We start from the raw sequence: 14739 nt of genomic DNA, 5'->3' as shown, positions 1-14739 counted from the left end.
GTTTCGAAGACACCTCGTTGCGTATAGTTGGTACATGAAGGCGGATATTCATTACATTATTTGAGCAGTGTTTTCTGCGGCTTCTGAGCACTCAGATAAATCGAGTGGGTAAAACTAGCCTGAAATAGAACGACTTATTGAACTTTTCCTCTAGATGTCATCAGGCCTTATTTAAAGCCAGAGCGAAATATTGGATATAATATAAAACTCGAACACAAGACCGACAAATACGAGAGAGTTTATTTGCTAAAGGCAAACAAAAAAACAGTTGAAAATTCATCAATCTTGAAACCTATTTTCTATCGTTCCATGCGCAGAATGAAGGATCCGATACTTTATAATGAGCCCGTAAGAGAAAATTTGTTGCAAATGAAATAAAATTTTGTTCCCTAGATTTGTTCATAGTCAAGATTAAGTTCTTTAAAATCTCAGTCATTTCTCATTTATAGATATCATAATATAGAAATCATAGATTGAGTTTGATCCAAAAATACGTTCAAATAACATATATACAGTGTCACGTTATCAAATTTGGGAACACTGGCAATAACTCTTTTAATTGTAGTTAAATTACTTGGTTGAGGAATGCTCATATATATTATATATGGACGTGGTGATCAAATGACAACCAATGATTGCTGGGAATAATGATGGTTCACTGATGGCCAGATTGTCGTTTCTGAGATTTGTTCACATACAGGCATGGGTGGAATCGGCTCTACATATTACACAATTTCATAATGATCGACTCAGAACATTTTAGTATAGTCAGTGAGTGAATTCACATATCAAAAAGCTACCACGACCAAGTATATTTATCATAAACGATGAAACAGAAAGTCTAAGTTCAAATTTCATATCAATTATAATAAATAAACCTTTAAACATTTGAAAAAATGTCGATAAAATTTGAAGAAAATTTAGATATAAAATTCAAAATTGGTACATGATTAGGACAATATCTCAAAGAGTTAAGAAATAAGAATTTGATTCGTAGATCTTAATTTAAACAATTAAACAGAAAATATATTGACTTTAAAATTGATCTGAAATTTGTCCTTGATTGAAGAAATCCAGTATGAGTTAGCACTTAGCAGCACGATGAGTTTGAGACAACATCAGTTTTGAGTACTTAAAGACTGCAGTAACCAGAGGTGAAGAAACTATACTCAAGAAGAATGAAAATCTATGCAAATGTTAAACGTAGAAAACTTGAAGAAGGCTTTCAACATCATGTGTTGAATGTTCTATCACTTCCTATAGCAGATTCCTGTGCATTTTTTTCTTCCATTTCAACATCAGTTTGACTCTGAGATTTGTCGGATATTTCTGTTTCATCATCGTCTGAGTCATCCAAAGGCTTCAAAAAATAGAGATATTGCTCCTTTTTTATGCTGAACAACCAAGAAAATCGACTACTCCCTAGTTTCCTCCCATTCTAATATCAGTCAAGTCAAGGATGTGGGATTAATCAATTCAGGATAATAATTTTATATTTATTCAGGAGAGTGAAGTCAATAGGACGGCGTAATCGTATGGCAAGCACACTTTGTACATTATATGTCCATGTCAGGTATGGGAATAGTTAAATATTTACTTCATAGTGATGAAAGTTGTAAGCGACCAGCAAGTTACATGAAACACCTATGGTGGCGAGAATTCCAGAGATCCTCTTACACATAATGTACCCCCATGCAATTCAAACCTAAACCTGTGCAAGTCTTGAAGTACAGAGGAAAGAGGGCACTCTAAGTGTGTGTACCTATATAGAGGTAACTACTTTTGCTTGCCCATTTTACATTAATTTGTGTAAAGGGACTGAAACCTATGAGTAGGGGGTATATTCACTTGGCTAACACACAGTCCCGAACTCGTAATAGAACTAAACTGAGGAAAATCGGAATAAAATTATGGCCTAACCCTAACCTGGTACACATACTATGGGACTATCGGAAAGAGTGTTTCTCAATTAATCAACAACCTCAAACAATTAGTAATATAGCCAATTAATCATTCCAGTTGAAGGATGGAACTTAAAAATTCAACACAGTGTCTGACAATGGAAATGAATAAAAAACAATTTTTCTTCCGGAATATACAAACAAACTACTGACCTGTCCAGCTACCTGCACTGGGTCATGTAAATCATTCTCAGGTTGAATGGCATTACTTGTTGTGGCAGGTTCTGTCTTGCACATCCTTCGCTGATCAATAGTTACATTTCCAGCATTCCCAATAAGATTTTTTACTTTGACATTACCAAGAAATCTTATGTTGGAAACTTTGTTTGGTCTTTCTGAAATAGAGAAATATTTGTATGAGTATGACTGAATACAAAGTTGCAATATACAATTGTAAATATACTACTACCCAAACATTTTGGAACACCGAACCTCTTTTAGTAACAGGCAGTCAGGTTATTCCGATAACCCTGCGCAGGTAGGTTCAGAGGTCATACATAACCTTGTGAGACATAAATATGTGAGAGAATTGCTGAACTCTGCACCGCCATAGCATGGTTTAGGCAACTGCTGGTCAGTTATAGCTTCTTTCACCATCTAATCCATGCATCTGAAAGGAATAATTGGCTAACTATTTCCACACCAATAGAACAGTACCTGGGTAAAAGACCGAGATTAAGTTGTCTTATCAGTTTTCCCATTCCTAGATTAAACATAAAAATCCCATCCTACCCAAAACTTTATCAGTTAGACAGTTTCGAGGACAGATAGAACCAATTTAAAAACCTGTAATAATGGTTTTATGTAATGAACACATAAAGAATCTGGGAAAGAAAACAGCTACTGCACTCCTCAAGAAACTATTTCATAATTTATTAATCAATTGCATCACATTACATTTGTAATTTATCAATTAAACTTAATACCTGACATCAGTGTTAATCCAGGTTGAGATGGCTGTGTTGGATTTGATGTCATCCTTCGTACTTTTTCATATCTAAAATTATCTGAGATAAGAGAAAATCCATTATATAAATGCCCACATTTGAGATCAATATATGCAAACACAAATTAAATTTCTTTTACAAATATGGCTCTGATGGTCAAAATGTAACAACTTATTGCATTCATGTATGTCTCTCACAAAGAATCCAAGTTAACTGAGGCAGTCTATGCCTTTATTTATTCATTCATTGATCTGCGTATTTACTATTAAGGAGTACAGGACAAATTGTCTATGCTTTATATCAGTGGTCGGCAACCACCGGGCCGCAGCCCATTGCCGGTCCGCGGAAAGAGTACTACCGGTCTGCAGAAAGCTTACAAAAAACGTCCGCAAAAAACGTACAATGCCCTAATAGCATTGTTACCAGTATGTGAGGTCAGATTTTTAAAATGGACAACTACAAAAACGAAATATTGAAGTAGGACGAACGTAAGAAACACGTTAAACTTTGTTTTTGAATGTATTGTCAACATAACTTTTCTAGCGCATATAATTTATTACATTAGATCAGTTCGTCTGTAATTTGTACAAAGGTGGTCCACCAAAATTTTGATCAGATGTCACCGGTCCGTCACTGAAAAAAGATTGCCGACCACTGCTTTATATGTTTGGTTTCACTTAAACTGCACACTTTCAATAGGAAAAGGTACATTATAATATTACTTTTCTCACGGCACATTTCAGGTTGTGCACCATCAAGGAGTACTCTCTGATCAATTTTTACATCCCCTGCATCAGTAATTACATTTTCTGCTTGAACTGATCCTAAAAATTCAACATTTGTCTGGCAGCTTGGACCTAAATGTACAGCATGAATATATCTTTTTTAGTTAATACAAGAAAAGGACGGGAGAAATGTGCTGACAGTTCCAAATATATATTTTATCAAGTAAAACCCTAGTCGCAGTTAAGTATCAGTGACCTCAGAAAGTTCATGTATTACTAGAAATGGCAAACATAACAGTTTATATCAACTACTTATAGAGTTGGCTATAGTTTATTCGGATGAATAAGGATTTTGAAGTTATCGCCGTGAGGAAATACATAAAAACCCACTCGCATTCAAATTTCTGTCATTGACCGGGTTTGATTTTTCAGATGTGCTGATCTGTTTGGTGGAGGGAAAATGAAAACCAATGGTTTCATGCACCTAAATCCAATGAAAGTTGCAGCATTTTTATTGTTCATTTTACTTGAAGTTCGAAATCCACAACTTCAGGACGGGGGGTTCAATATGTGAACCTTTACCAGATATCTAATGATACAACTAACTAATAATTTCTTTTCTCCAAGTTCTACTGAAATTCTGAAATTACCTTTATGTGGCTGTATTGCAACAACAGAGGATTCTTCTGATATAATTTCAACTGTTCCATTCATTTCTCTCACTTGTTTTATCATGAATAATGGATGTGATGGAACACTTTGGAGATCATGAGCATTAGAATGCCCTCTGACAGTTTCAAGAAATCCTTCGGTAATGTTTATTTGACCTTCACAACTTGGTTGGTTTTCAACCTAAAAATTATTTATTTTGAATTTAATAAAGTGTTGGATAAAGCTTCCATCAATAAGGTAAATCCATAGTAAAATTGTTTGTCATTTTTTGAGTTCAAGACATGTTGGGATAATTTCATTGCTAAAGTACCAGTAGCATAATAGCCAAATAGTGAACCAGTAATCAAGATGTAACAATAAAAACATTACAATGCATGTTGTAACATTCATTGCAAGAGTCGCAAAGAAAGTAGTTATAAAATTATGTTCATTGATACTTTGTTGGTTCGATTGTGAGATTCAAACTATTTAAAATCTCCCTGTAGATGGTTGGATCTGGAAGAAAATAGAGTTTCATATTTCCTGGTCATTCATTGGTCCTATGGCTCAATAACATATGATAATTTATAGAAATAATTTATCCCTAATAATCTATGTTAGTTGGATAATTCGCATATGGACATCTGACCATCAATAACAGAAATTTCATAAATCTAGAATTCCCAAACTGTTTTATTGGATATTAGAACCTTGGGTGTCGCTGCTCGATAACCAGTTTTGGTTTCCTGTGACTTCCCTTCCCCAATAAAACTGTAAATATCATTTTTTCATAATTTGTGTACAATTTAATATTTTTTACTGGTTGTAAAAATAAATTAGACTTGAACTTGACTTTTAAACATTGTAACCAATACCTAACTTGATACCTTGTACATATTTTATTTTTTGCACCTTATCGTCAGTAGTAAGTTTGTAGTGAATTTCATCACCAAGAGATGCAATGATTTCTTTCATCTTATGAAGTGCAATGCTGCATCCTCCAATCTTCATGTCGGCGTTCAGACAGCTCTCTGAAATCTATTAGTAAATGTTTTTCAGTATGAGGAAAAAAATTGGAACAAAATTTTGAATAGAAATTGATTCAATATAGGTAAACATGAAAATTAGGATGGCTAGTACATATTTGTATAGTGCAGGGGGGCCAGATACAAGTACCTGGGTGAATTGCCTTGTTCGATTCGCACAAGCTAGCTGCTGGGGCATTGTGAAGTCACAGACATGGATAATAAACTGGACTCAGGAATAGGCTTTGCAGCGCAAAGGGATTGGAATTACTCACACATACCAGATCAAACTAAATTAAAAACTCGTCTTGCCGGCTGCACACCATTTAAAATTGGCACTCCTCTGCTGGCCAAACAATTTTTCCTTGTGGGCACCCCTGCTATAGTGCATGAAAACCAGCAGTGCGAGATATAAGAATAATTCCCTTCCGCAAGCCATGTAAAAGAGAGAGTACCATGTAAAGTTTTCCATGATGCAAAACAAAACAAAATGAATGTTCAAATACTGTGAAATGAATTTTGAATAGTAAATAATACATTATACCTGATCGCTGAATCCAAGTGCAACTTTAAAAGAACTAACATCCTTACTGAATAGGTACGGTTTCAACATGAAATTTACATTTGGCAAACTTCTTTTATGCAAGAAAGCTGTGATATTGCTGAGTTCCTTCAACTTAAAACAAAGTAGCAATAAATACTAATTAATTTTAGTATTTTCATATTTTGGGAAGAGGAAATCTAATACGGTGGCTTAATCCTATGGCGAACCACAGCCGCTCATCTGGATACCAGTTCATTTCGGGTAGGAGATTAGTTAGACAATTATTCATTATTTTCAGATATATGAACTTGTGCTGGAGAGAGGTGTGTAACCAACCAACGGTTAAACGAGAATATCGGTCGAAGACCAAAAACTTAGCGATCGAAACTGCGGTTTCGATTCATGACTCTATAGTGACACCACGTGTCCCATCACTAATTCAATAATAACTCGCTAATTATACAACATAATTCATCCAAAATCAATAGGCTTTTGGTCCGCGATATGATGAATGCACATACAAAATTTGGAGCAGATTCAACCACGCCTTCGTGAGATATTGCATGCATCCAACAGACAGACAGACAAATACCTATCAACATACTTACCGATTAAAATCGATAAGTAATGAACCACCCTATGACAGCGACAAGTCTGCCAACCTGCGCAGGGTCAAAGGTGCAACGGCAAGACTAATCCTAATGCTTAGCACAATGCGACACACCATCGAGTCAAGGAATATTGATACTTACTGACAAATAATAACTAGATACCATGAAATCACCTGAATATCAAATATTCTTTCATCAGTCACTGCTGCAGAATCCAGTTCAATCCAGTCAGATTCAGATTGTTTGGTATAAATTGAAACATCAACTGATTTATCAGTTACTAACCTTAAAAAATATAAAGTCATAAAAAACTACCATAATTTCATGTTCTAACTGAAGATTATAGCATTGAATATCAATCCTTAAAAACCAGACTGCAAAAATTCCACAGGTCGCATCATTAAAGCCATGGACAAAAGCAATGAATATAAGATCTACAATATTTCAATTATACTACCTAAGTTGAGTGACATAAAGAATTATGTACACCAACTTCCAATAGGAAGATGTAACAAAATATGATGGCGAGGCAAAGCCGATCTGGAAAAATTCCAGTCCTTCTCAAGTACATACTGATGACTGCTTCTACAAAGCCAAAAGTCAAAAGAGAAAACATGAAAAAAGTGCTGTATGAAAAATAATAGTAAAAACATCATTTTTCTCACTTCAAACTTTAATACTAAACAAAGTTTTTCCAATTTATTATATTATATACCAAAGTTACCACCTTTTCAATGAATACAACAATCAGAGAATTACCATGTTGGAAGTTGGATATGAATAGCTTTCCGGAATAACACAGTTGGTTCACATGTGAGCGTGACACTAGCTTGTACATGATGCTCAGGTAAATTGCCATTGTTGATACTCAATGTTAACTTTATATTCTGACTTTCAGAAACAGACTTCGGAAGATAACGAATATTACATAAACCAACTTTCAAAGTACCGCCAACTGGACTGATTTCTGTTGAAAAATAAAATAGTGTCAGGCATCTGGCCATGTTCTCAACCAATCATGTCAACAATATATTTAATTAATATTCGTCAAAAATTCTTCAAAACTTTTTGAGGAATGCGTCTATTTTATACAAATGAAACTTTTTTTTATTATAATCTAGAAATGTGGTAATTTGAATACCATAATCCATCTGTTTCAGTTATTTTTAAAGATAACTGACTTTTGGATCAAACAAGAATTTCTTCCAATATAATCTGGATGAATATTAATGCAGCTTGGCTAGGCAAAGAGGGAGTTGTATGACTACAGATGTACAATTAACACTAAAATATTGTAACCAACGTTGGTTTATTACTTTGATTTAAATGAAATCCTAGATGGAATAATATCAAAATTTCATACAGTAATTTTTTTTTGTTATGCTAAATTTCGAAGTTATATTGTCAACTGCTTACCATTCACGATAGATTTGGAAGTAGAAGAGATTGGTATAGATCCAGGTTGTGGTGAACTCATAATTTCAACTGCAAGTGAATAGAGTGCAAAATTAAAAAGATAAATAATATTGTAGTACAAGAATTTGCTAATGAATGTTAACACTTTCAGATTTTAATTTCTATATACAGATATATATTCCTATATTCAGTACATTTTAAAAACTTACTGTCATTCATTGTATTTTCCAGTCCGCTGTACAGTAATACTGTCCGTATAGTATACTGATATATTAATGTTAAATTCCAGAACTTAGTGGGTGGAAATTAAGGGTACTTCTGAAGAATGCGCACCAAGATGTCGCATAACCTGAACCTCAACCTGAGTTCAGGATGTGCGCCATCTTGGTGCGCATACTTCAGGAGGTACAAATATAGCGATTGGGTTCAAAAATTCGTTGAAGAGAAGAGTGTGTTTGATTCACACAATCAATGTTCACCTTACTACCACAAATAAATTATTACATATGTTATAATATTCTCACACTACCACCCACAGGCGACAGACAACCTTTTTTTTGCCGAATAAATTCCAATGCCAAACAGACTTTTTGTATTAATATTTTGGAATCGAATCATTTTATTTTAAACACAGTTTTGGAATCGAATCATTTTATTTTAAACACAGTACAGAGTTTTTTGTTTCCATGTTTTTTTTTTCAATTTCTCAATTTAAATCACATTCTCCCAATACATATCAATATATATAGAGTATAAATCCAAATAAAAACAAAATTTATACCATTACCACGATGTCATTAATTTACGGTAATACAGTAATATAATCCATATAGTCTACTGATATATGTCCAAAGAAGTTGAGTTAATCCATTCATGTAATCCACTCAGCAGTTGTATATAATTTTAATTACAGGGAATCAGTTTATTTTAGTTAGCATGAAAAATCAAAAAAAAAAAAAAATTAGACAGAGAATATGGAAAAAACCACGCTTTTGTATTGGGTTTTTCCTGTTTGCCACCTATGTTCCATAGTTCATACACCATCTTCTTATGGAAATGATGTACAAATAATACACTTTCAATAATTTTCACAGTATGGTGTTGCATATAAACGTACACTATGATTGACCTATGTATAAGATCATCCATGTGTTCATATAACAATAAATCATTTCTTTCGCTTGCTTTTAGTAAATTTAAAATCCCTACCCGTTTACACTTAAAAATTGAACGCATACTACTTTTCATTTTATCTATTTGATCAAATTTTACTGAATTTCGATATTCCCAAATTGTTGATTTTCCGCATATTATAGTGATTAATTTTGACTACGCCTAGCTGCGACCTGCTAGACAGGAAAAACACAGATAAAAATATTTACCGGGGGATTCCCCCAAAATTTGTTCGAATGCATTAGTGGTGGTAGCCGTGGTGGCATTGGGAGCAGCGCATTGCGCACAGTCAGGATCGGTATGATAGTCGTTGGTCAGGATTGACAATTTATCCATCCATTTTAACATTGTTTATGAAATCTATAATGAAAAGCCAGACACGACTTTTAAAAAGTAGCAACATTAATTCGACTCGAATTGGTACTCGAATTTGCTGGAACTCGGCTGGTGATACGTTACTGTAACTTGCTCGTTGCGAGCATCGCATTAGGAGCAGCGCATTGGGCACAGTGAGGCCGCATTAGGAGCAGCGCATTGGGCACAATGCGTGGTCGCATTAAGAGCAGCGCATTAGGCACAGTGAGACCGTATTAGCAACAGCGCATTGGACACAATACGTGGTCGCATTAAGAGCAGCGCATTGGGCACAGTGAGGCCGCCTTAAGAGCAGCACATTGGGCACAGTGAGGCCGCATTAGGAGCAGCGCGTTGGGCACAATGTGTGGTCGCATTAAAAGCAGCGCATGAGACACAGTGAGGCCGTATTAGCAGCAGCGCATTACGCACAGTCAGGATTTAGCATTATTTAGGGAATCTAAAAAGTCGAACACGAATTTTAAATAGAATTCGACTTGACTTGGCAATCGAATTTGCTGGGACTCGGACCGGTGATATGTAGCCCCAATTTTATGGGGTATTCCATACATCCCATTCAACAAGGCTTTGAATAAGAAGTTACCAATACATCTGCTATGCATTTCAGAAAAAAGTTATGGGTGTTCCCATAAATATGTGCGATTAATTCACATGATGAAATCAACTTTCCCTCAACCTGAATTGAATGCAATTATATCTTTCTTAACCTCGATGTTTATGCGAAATAAAAACAACAGCAGTGGAAAATGATTTTATTTTTAATTATACCACACACATAACATAAAGGAAAGAGATTTAAACTGTTATTTATTAATATTTCATTCTAGTATAAGTATAAGTATAAGTTTATTTCGACTCCATAATCAGCAAAACAATAAAATGAATGGTAAAAATAAGTAATAAAAACTGATTATGAAATCAGGAGAGCGAACAAAACCTTAGATAAGGTTTAAAACGTACAGAATGTATATAAGATGGAAGGTTTTGCCAAGAAGATGTGGTACGTGTTCACTCACCTAAAATAATTGAAATATTTCACACACGCTCACACCAATGACATTAAACAACATGATAGGCAACTCTGACGTCACTCCGTAAGACTACAAGCAAAAGATTGTATTTCATGATACGCTCCAATGCACATATTTCTCGTCGCCTTTCGCGACCGTTTTCAGCTCGCTTTTGCTACTCGGCGTCTTCTTTACGTGTAGTACCTGCCCTTTTGCGACTGTAACGAAAGAAAATAATCTCTATATCTAAGAAGTTTTACTCACTTGGAAAGCTGGAATGGCAGACAAGCTGTAAAGAGCAATTCTGGACATCATGGACGTTTTTTATCAGAGAAGATTACAAACGCGATAGCGGAAAGATTTGTGTGGAACATTTTGCAGATAATGACAAATTTCAAAGTTAGTAATTTTAATGTTTGCGCTTAAACATTGAAATTTCATTTAAAGAGGGTGTCATACTGGACAGCAAAACTGTTTTTACTTCTCCTAACGGTGCTGTGATACAATTCCATAACACAAAGTTTGCACCAATCGAACTTGCTTTTGTAGGTGAATTAATAAGACATATTACATATTCAGTTAATCGTAGGTAACATTGCTGGTACATAATGCCTCGTAGATAGGTTTGTTTAAATTTAGGAATTCAGCTCATAGCCCACTAATTAATATTATCTTCTGTGCAGGAGGTTGCGGGGCTGAATTCAACTTGCAGCCTTACCGATCACCTGACCATGCTCATTTAGTTTGACTCGAGCAAGTCTTCTTGAAAGACTTGTGTGAATGGAAACTACCTATATGTTTTACCTTCCTCCGATTTTAGAAGACAAATTTATTCTAAGGGATTTCGCATATAATTCTCATTGATTATTGGCTGTTTATAATTCCTATTAATTGTGAATTCTGATTATAACAAAGAGTTAAAAAAAAAAATTACGTAATTTACTGGCACCTCTTTCTTCTCAATACTCCAAGTCCAAGCTGAGGTAATAAACAAGACAACACATTTATGTCATCTGGAAGCGAAATATGCACACTAATTAATAGTTTGACACATTGAGATAATACATCATGACAGAAAATACAAATTAAAGATATGTTTGACCATCACATGGTAATTAAAATTAAAAAAAAAAATTATTAGCGGCTATGGAGTATGAAAAGTTCAAGACAAAGAAAAGAACAAGAGTTCATAGCTCATGAACTCTCAATTTTGCCTCCATTGCTTTGTGAAGGCCAAAATATTTTGAGTGGCTGAATTGGTTTACCTTTATGATGGCAACGATTTTGTATTTAATATAGCAAGATTTTTTTCAATTTAATTAAAGTGATATTATTTCCCAGGCAATGCTTGAATCGTATAGAATAGATCAATGGTGTCAAACGCATGGGTCTTTGAGAGCCGCATTGCGTTTTGGAAATTGTAAAAAGGGCCGCAAACAGTTTTCGATAATGTATATTTGAAAGATATTTTTAAGATAGTTTTAGTTTGTGACATATGTTGTGATGCAACTAAACAGTTGGATTAAGTTGGATTATTTTCTTTAATTTCAAATGCAATTACATATTAATATTTGCATTCCACTATTATTGCACGTTACTGTATTTATTACAAAAAATCATAAAATTCTATGTACAACCATCAAAATCAATTTTGAACAAACTTTGGATAAGGAAAGAATAATACACACTAAAAATGACTTAATTTAAATATATGACCTAAAATTAACAAAAATACTACAGTACAAACTCAATGTTTTAATAATTACATTTGTCCTGACGTTTGGTATCTTTTTTGTGTCACCAGCATACTAAGGCCAGGCTGAAATGATTTTATAGTACCAACTCTAACTAACGAGCTCACATGATCATGGGCTAATCTGGATCTTTGCGAATGTTTAATAAATTCCAGTAATGCAAAAAAGTTATTTTTATAATTTCATGTATAGATCAGTAAAAAAACAAATGACAGATTTTTTCGACAAGACATTTCGCACCACATCGCGTGGCATAGGATTGCTTAAAATATTATTGATATTGATTTTTAGTAACTAAGTCGTTGTATAATTATATTAATATACAAATACATGAAAGTTTTCTGTTCAAAGTTGCTCTTCGAATTTGTCATATTGACTGCTGAGCTTATTGTGTTTTTTCATTGTATTGATGGAAATATGACAAATTAAACAACGTGCTTCAGAATTTTGTGAAATGCAGAAATATTGCAACTCTCATTTTCTTTGAAAATACCACCTTCTTCATGTACTTTGCGTTTAATTTAATCACTCAAGTGTTTTATTCAAGTATTCTTTTGCTAGCTTGATGTGTATTCTTAATTGGGTAAAAATGTGAACAAAAAAAAAATTAATATTTCAAAACTACTTTCAGTAAATTGTTTTCTGTGTGAATAATCAATTTCACTTTAAAAGGTTTAAAAAATCTATTACATTTAGATAGAAAAAAACTTCCAAAATGCTATTACAATTATTGCTAAGCGTTCGAGGGCCGCACTGGAAGTTCTCTGGGGCCGCGAGTTTGACATCTCTGGTCTGGATTGAAGTTGTCCAAAATATATATAACAGTATTTTATCATGAATCATGATTATACCCTTTCCTGAATTTCTTCTATAGTACTACCAAAAGTTGATGAACCAAATATAACACAGGTGTAGTGAGTTACCCGTAATCCTCATTTTCCAAAGCTGTTTTAAGTATGTCTTGCGTGTTTTGTGCCTTTTTACAAATAGGACCGCTTATGCAATCTCACGCTTTAGAATTTTTAGTTATTTTCCTTAAGCCATGCAGGACGTGGGGGCCATACACAACTCTACCGGAGAGTCAAATGTCTTTGCATGCCTCCATAGGTTGTTCTTCTATTGCAAACATTTATGGAGTACTCTAATTATATTTCTTGGAATCACACGGTCACTGGTATGTCGCCAGACTTCTGATATCTCCCCTTCTGCTATAATTGTCCTGTGAATAAATGATAGGAAATTGAGATTAGACGATTAGTTGAAACTTTTGCTTTATGTCGGCTTAATTTCTTGATTGATATACGTACTATTTTAGCTATTGCCTCTTGTGCTGCAGGAGTCTCACAATGCTTAGACAGGTTTGTCCACAACATTCACATTTGAAGAAAGAGAGGAGATTTATTAATTTTCGTCAATAATAAATGAGGCAGTCTATATGATTTAGAATGGAAAAGCTAATAAATCCAATAAATCATGTTTAATGTAAAAAATGTTTTACTGAATTTGGTATATAAACCAACTAATAAAGGGGTTTAGTCAGAAAATTACAAGCATTCGTGGCTCCATATACTTGAGAGATCAGACTATACAATATAGACCGGTATGAGTGAAATGTTAGGTGAATTTGTTAACCCTTTGATTCAATCCTCACTGATTAAAAAAATCTAAATGGAGGTGCATGAACTATTTGAAACCATAAGGGGGTAAGTAAATATGCAATTTCGGCAAATGGGCAACTACGTACCGTACTGAATTAATAACTTCGTAGTATATGACAAAAGCTGGCTTTCCCACATGTTCTTAACAGTGCGATGCCCGGGTGTGATATACAACAATAGTATTTACCTTACCTTTTTCCGATTTCTTTTTACCTCAACTTTCCAAAATATCATTAAAATCGACAACAACTGTCAAAGCAGGCACGAACACCATTCGTGCTATGCCTTGAAAGCAGCACACATCCGCTCGTTTTCGTCTCGTCAAGTATGTGCATTGGAGCGTGCTATCGGATACGATCCTCGGCCAAAAATGCCGTAGTTGCGCATCATGTTGTTTAATGTCATTGCTCACACACACAACCATATAGGAGTTATTAAGTAAAGGGAACATGAAAAATTACATACTGGTAGTTAATAAAAAATAAATAAATAAAAATTACTTGCCACACCATATTAATAAATTTATGATGATTGCCACTGCCAAATTGATCAATTTTATAAATGGGAGTGAACAGTAAAGATAAACTTTTATAAAAAAATATATTGTCAAGCTGATTATAGATGGGAGTCAAATGCCAGAATGCCCAACCAAAGTTGCCAGAATTGGGTGCATGAAGAGGTGGGCTAGACCACTTCATTGCCCAAACTAGAGCCTATTATTGCCAAATTATAGTCCAGATTGTAATAAGTATTTAAATCTATCAGTAACTTTATAAGTATGAGTAATTATAATTAATTAAGGTAGAAAGATAGGGTATAGGAATATGTTGGTTGCTAAGGTTATAAGTTTTTTTTTTTTTTCATTCTTAGATATTGACTTCTGCAAGGA

The 14739-nt window shown here is 34.2% G+C and overlaps 1 protein-coding gene across 3 annotated transcripts; it reads right to left on the bottom strand.

The window, feature by feature from the left end:
• Nucleotides 1-222: 222 nt before the first annotated feature.
• LOC120327120 (uncharacterized) lies at nt 223-9238 on the bottom strand. Of its 3 annotated transcripts, none has more exons than XM_039393517.2 (11): nt 8662-9238; nt 7881-7949; nt 7224-7431; nt 6638-6749; nt 5854-5985; nt 5197-5322; nt 4284-4485; nt 3631-3765; nt 2888-2968; nt 2115-2296; nt 223-1360 (listed from the first exon to the last, which is right to left on the bottom strand). In XM_039393517.2, the coding sequence occupies exons 2-11, from the start codon at nt 7939-7941 to the stop codon at nt 1232-1234; spliced, it is 1368 nt and encodes a 455-aa protein (XP_039249451.2). In that variant the 5' UTR covers nt 7942-7949; nt 8662-9238; the 3' UTR covers nt 223-1231. The 3 variants fall into 3 exon arrangements, with proteins under 3 accessions (XP_039249451.2, XP_039249453.2, XP_039249450.2); XM_039393519.2 differs by having other exon boundaries at nt 8668-9238; XM_039393516.2 differs by lacking the exon at nt 8662-9238 and adding an exon at nt 8090-8529.
• Nucleotides 9239-14739: the final 5501 nt, after the last annotated feature.

The sequence above is a fragment of the Styela clava genome, chromosome 4, assembly GCF_964204865.1.
Source record: "Styela clava chromosome 4, kaStyClav1.hap1.2, whole genome shotgun sequence".
Taxonomy (NCBI): domain Eukaryota; kingdom Metazoa; phylum Chordata; class Ascidiacea; order Stolidobranchia; family Styelidae; genus Styela; species Styela clava.
Note: the sequence above shows the minus strand (reverse complement) of the source record. Positions and strands in the feature narration are given on the sequence as shown.

What these genes read in the sequence shown, in the direction of transcription:
- LOC120327120 (XM_039393516.2), bottom strand. An exon ending in CATATCCAACTTCCAACATG is followed by an intron (nt 6,750 to 7,223) that starts GTAATTCTCTGA and finishes ATATTTTTTAAG; the next exon opens with GTTAGTAACTGATAAATCAG. An exon ending in TGAAATGTGCCGTGAGAAAA is followed by an intron (nt 2,969 to 3,630) that starts GTAATATTATAA and finishes CTCTTATCTCAG; the next exon opens with ATAATTTTAGATATGAAAAA.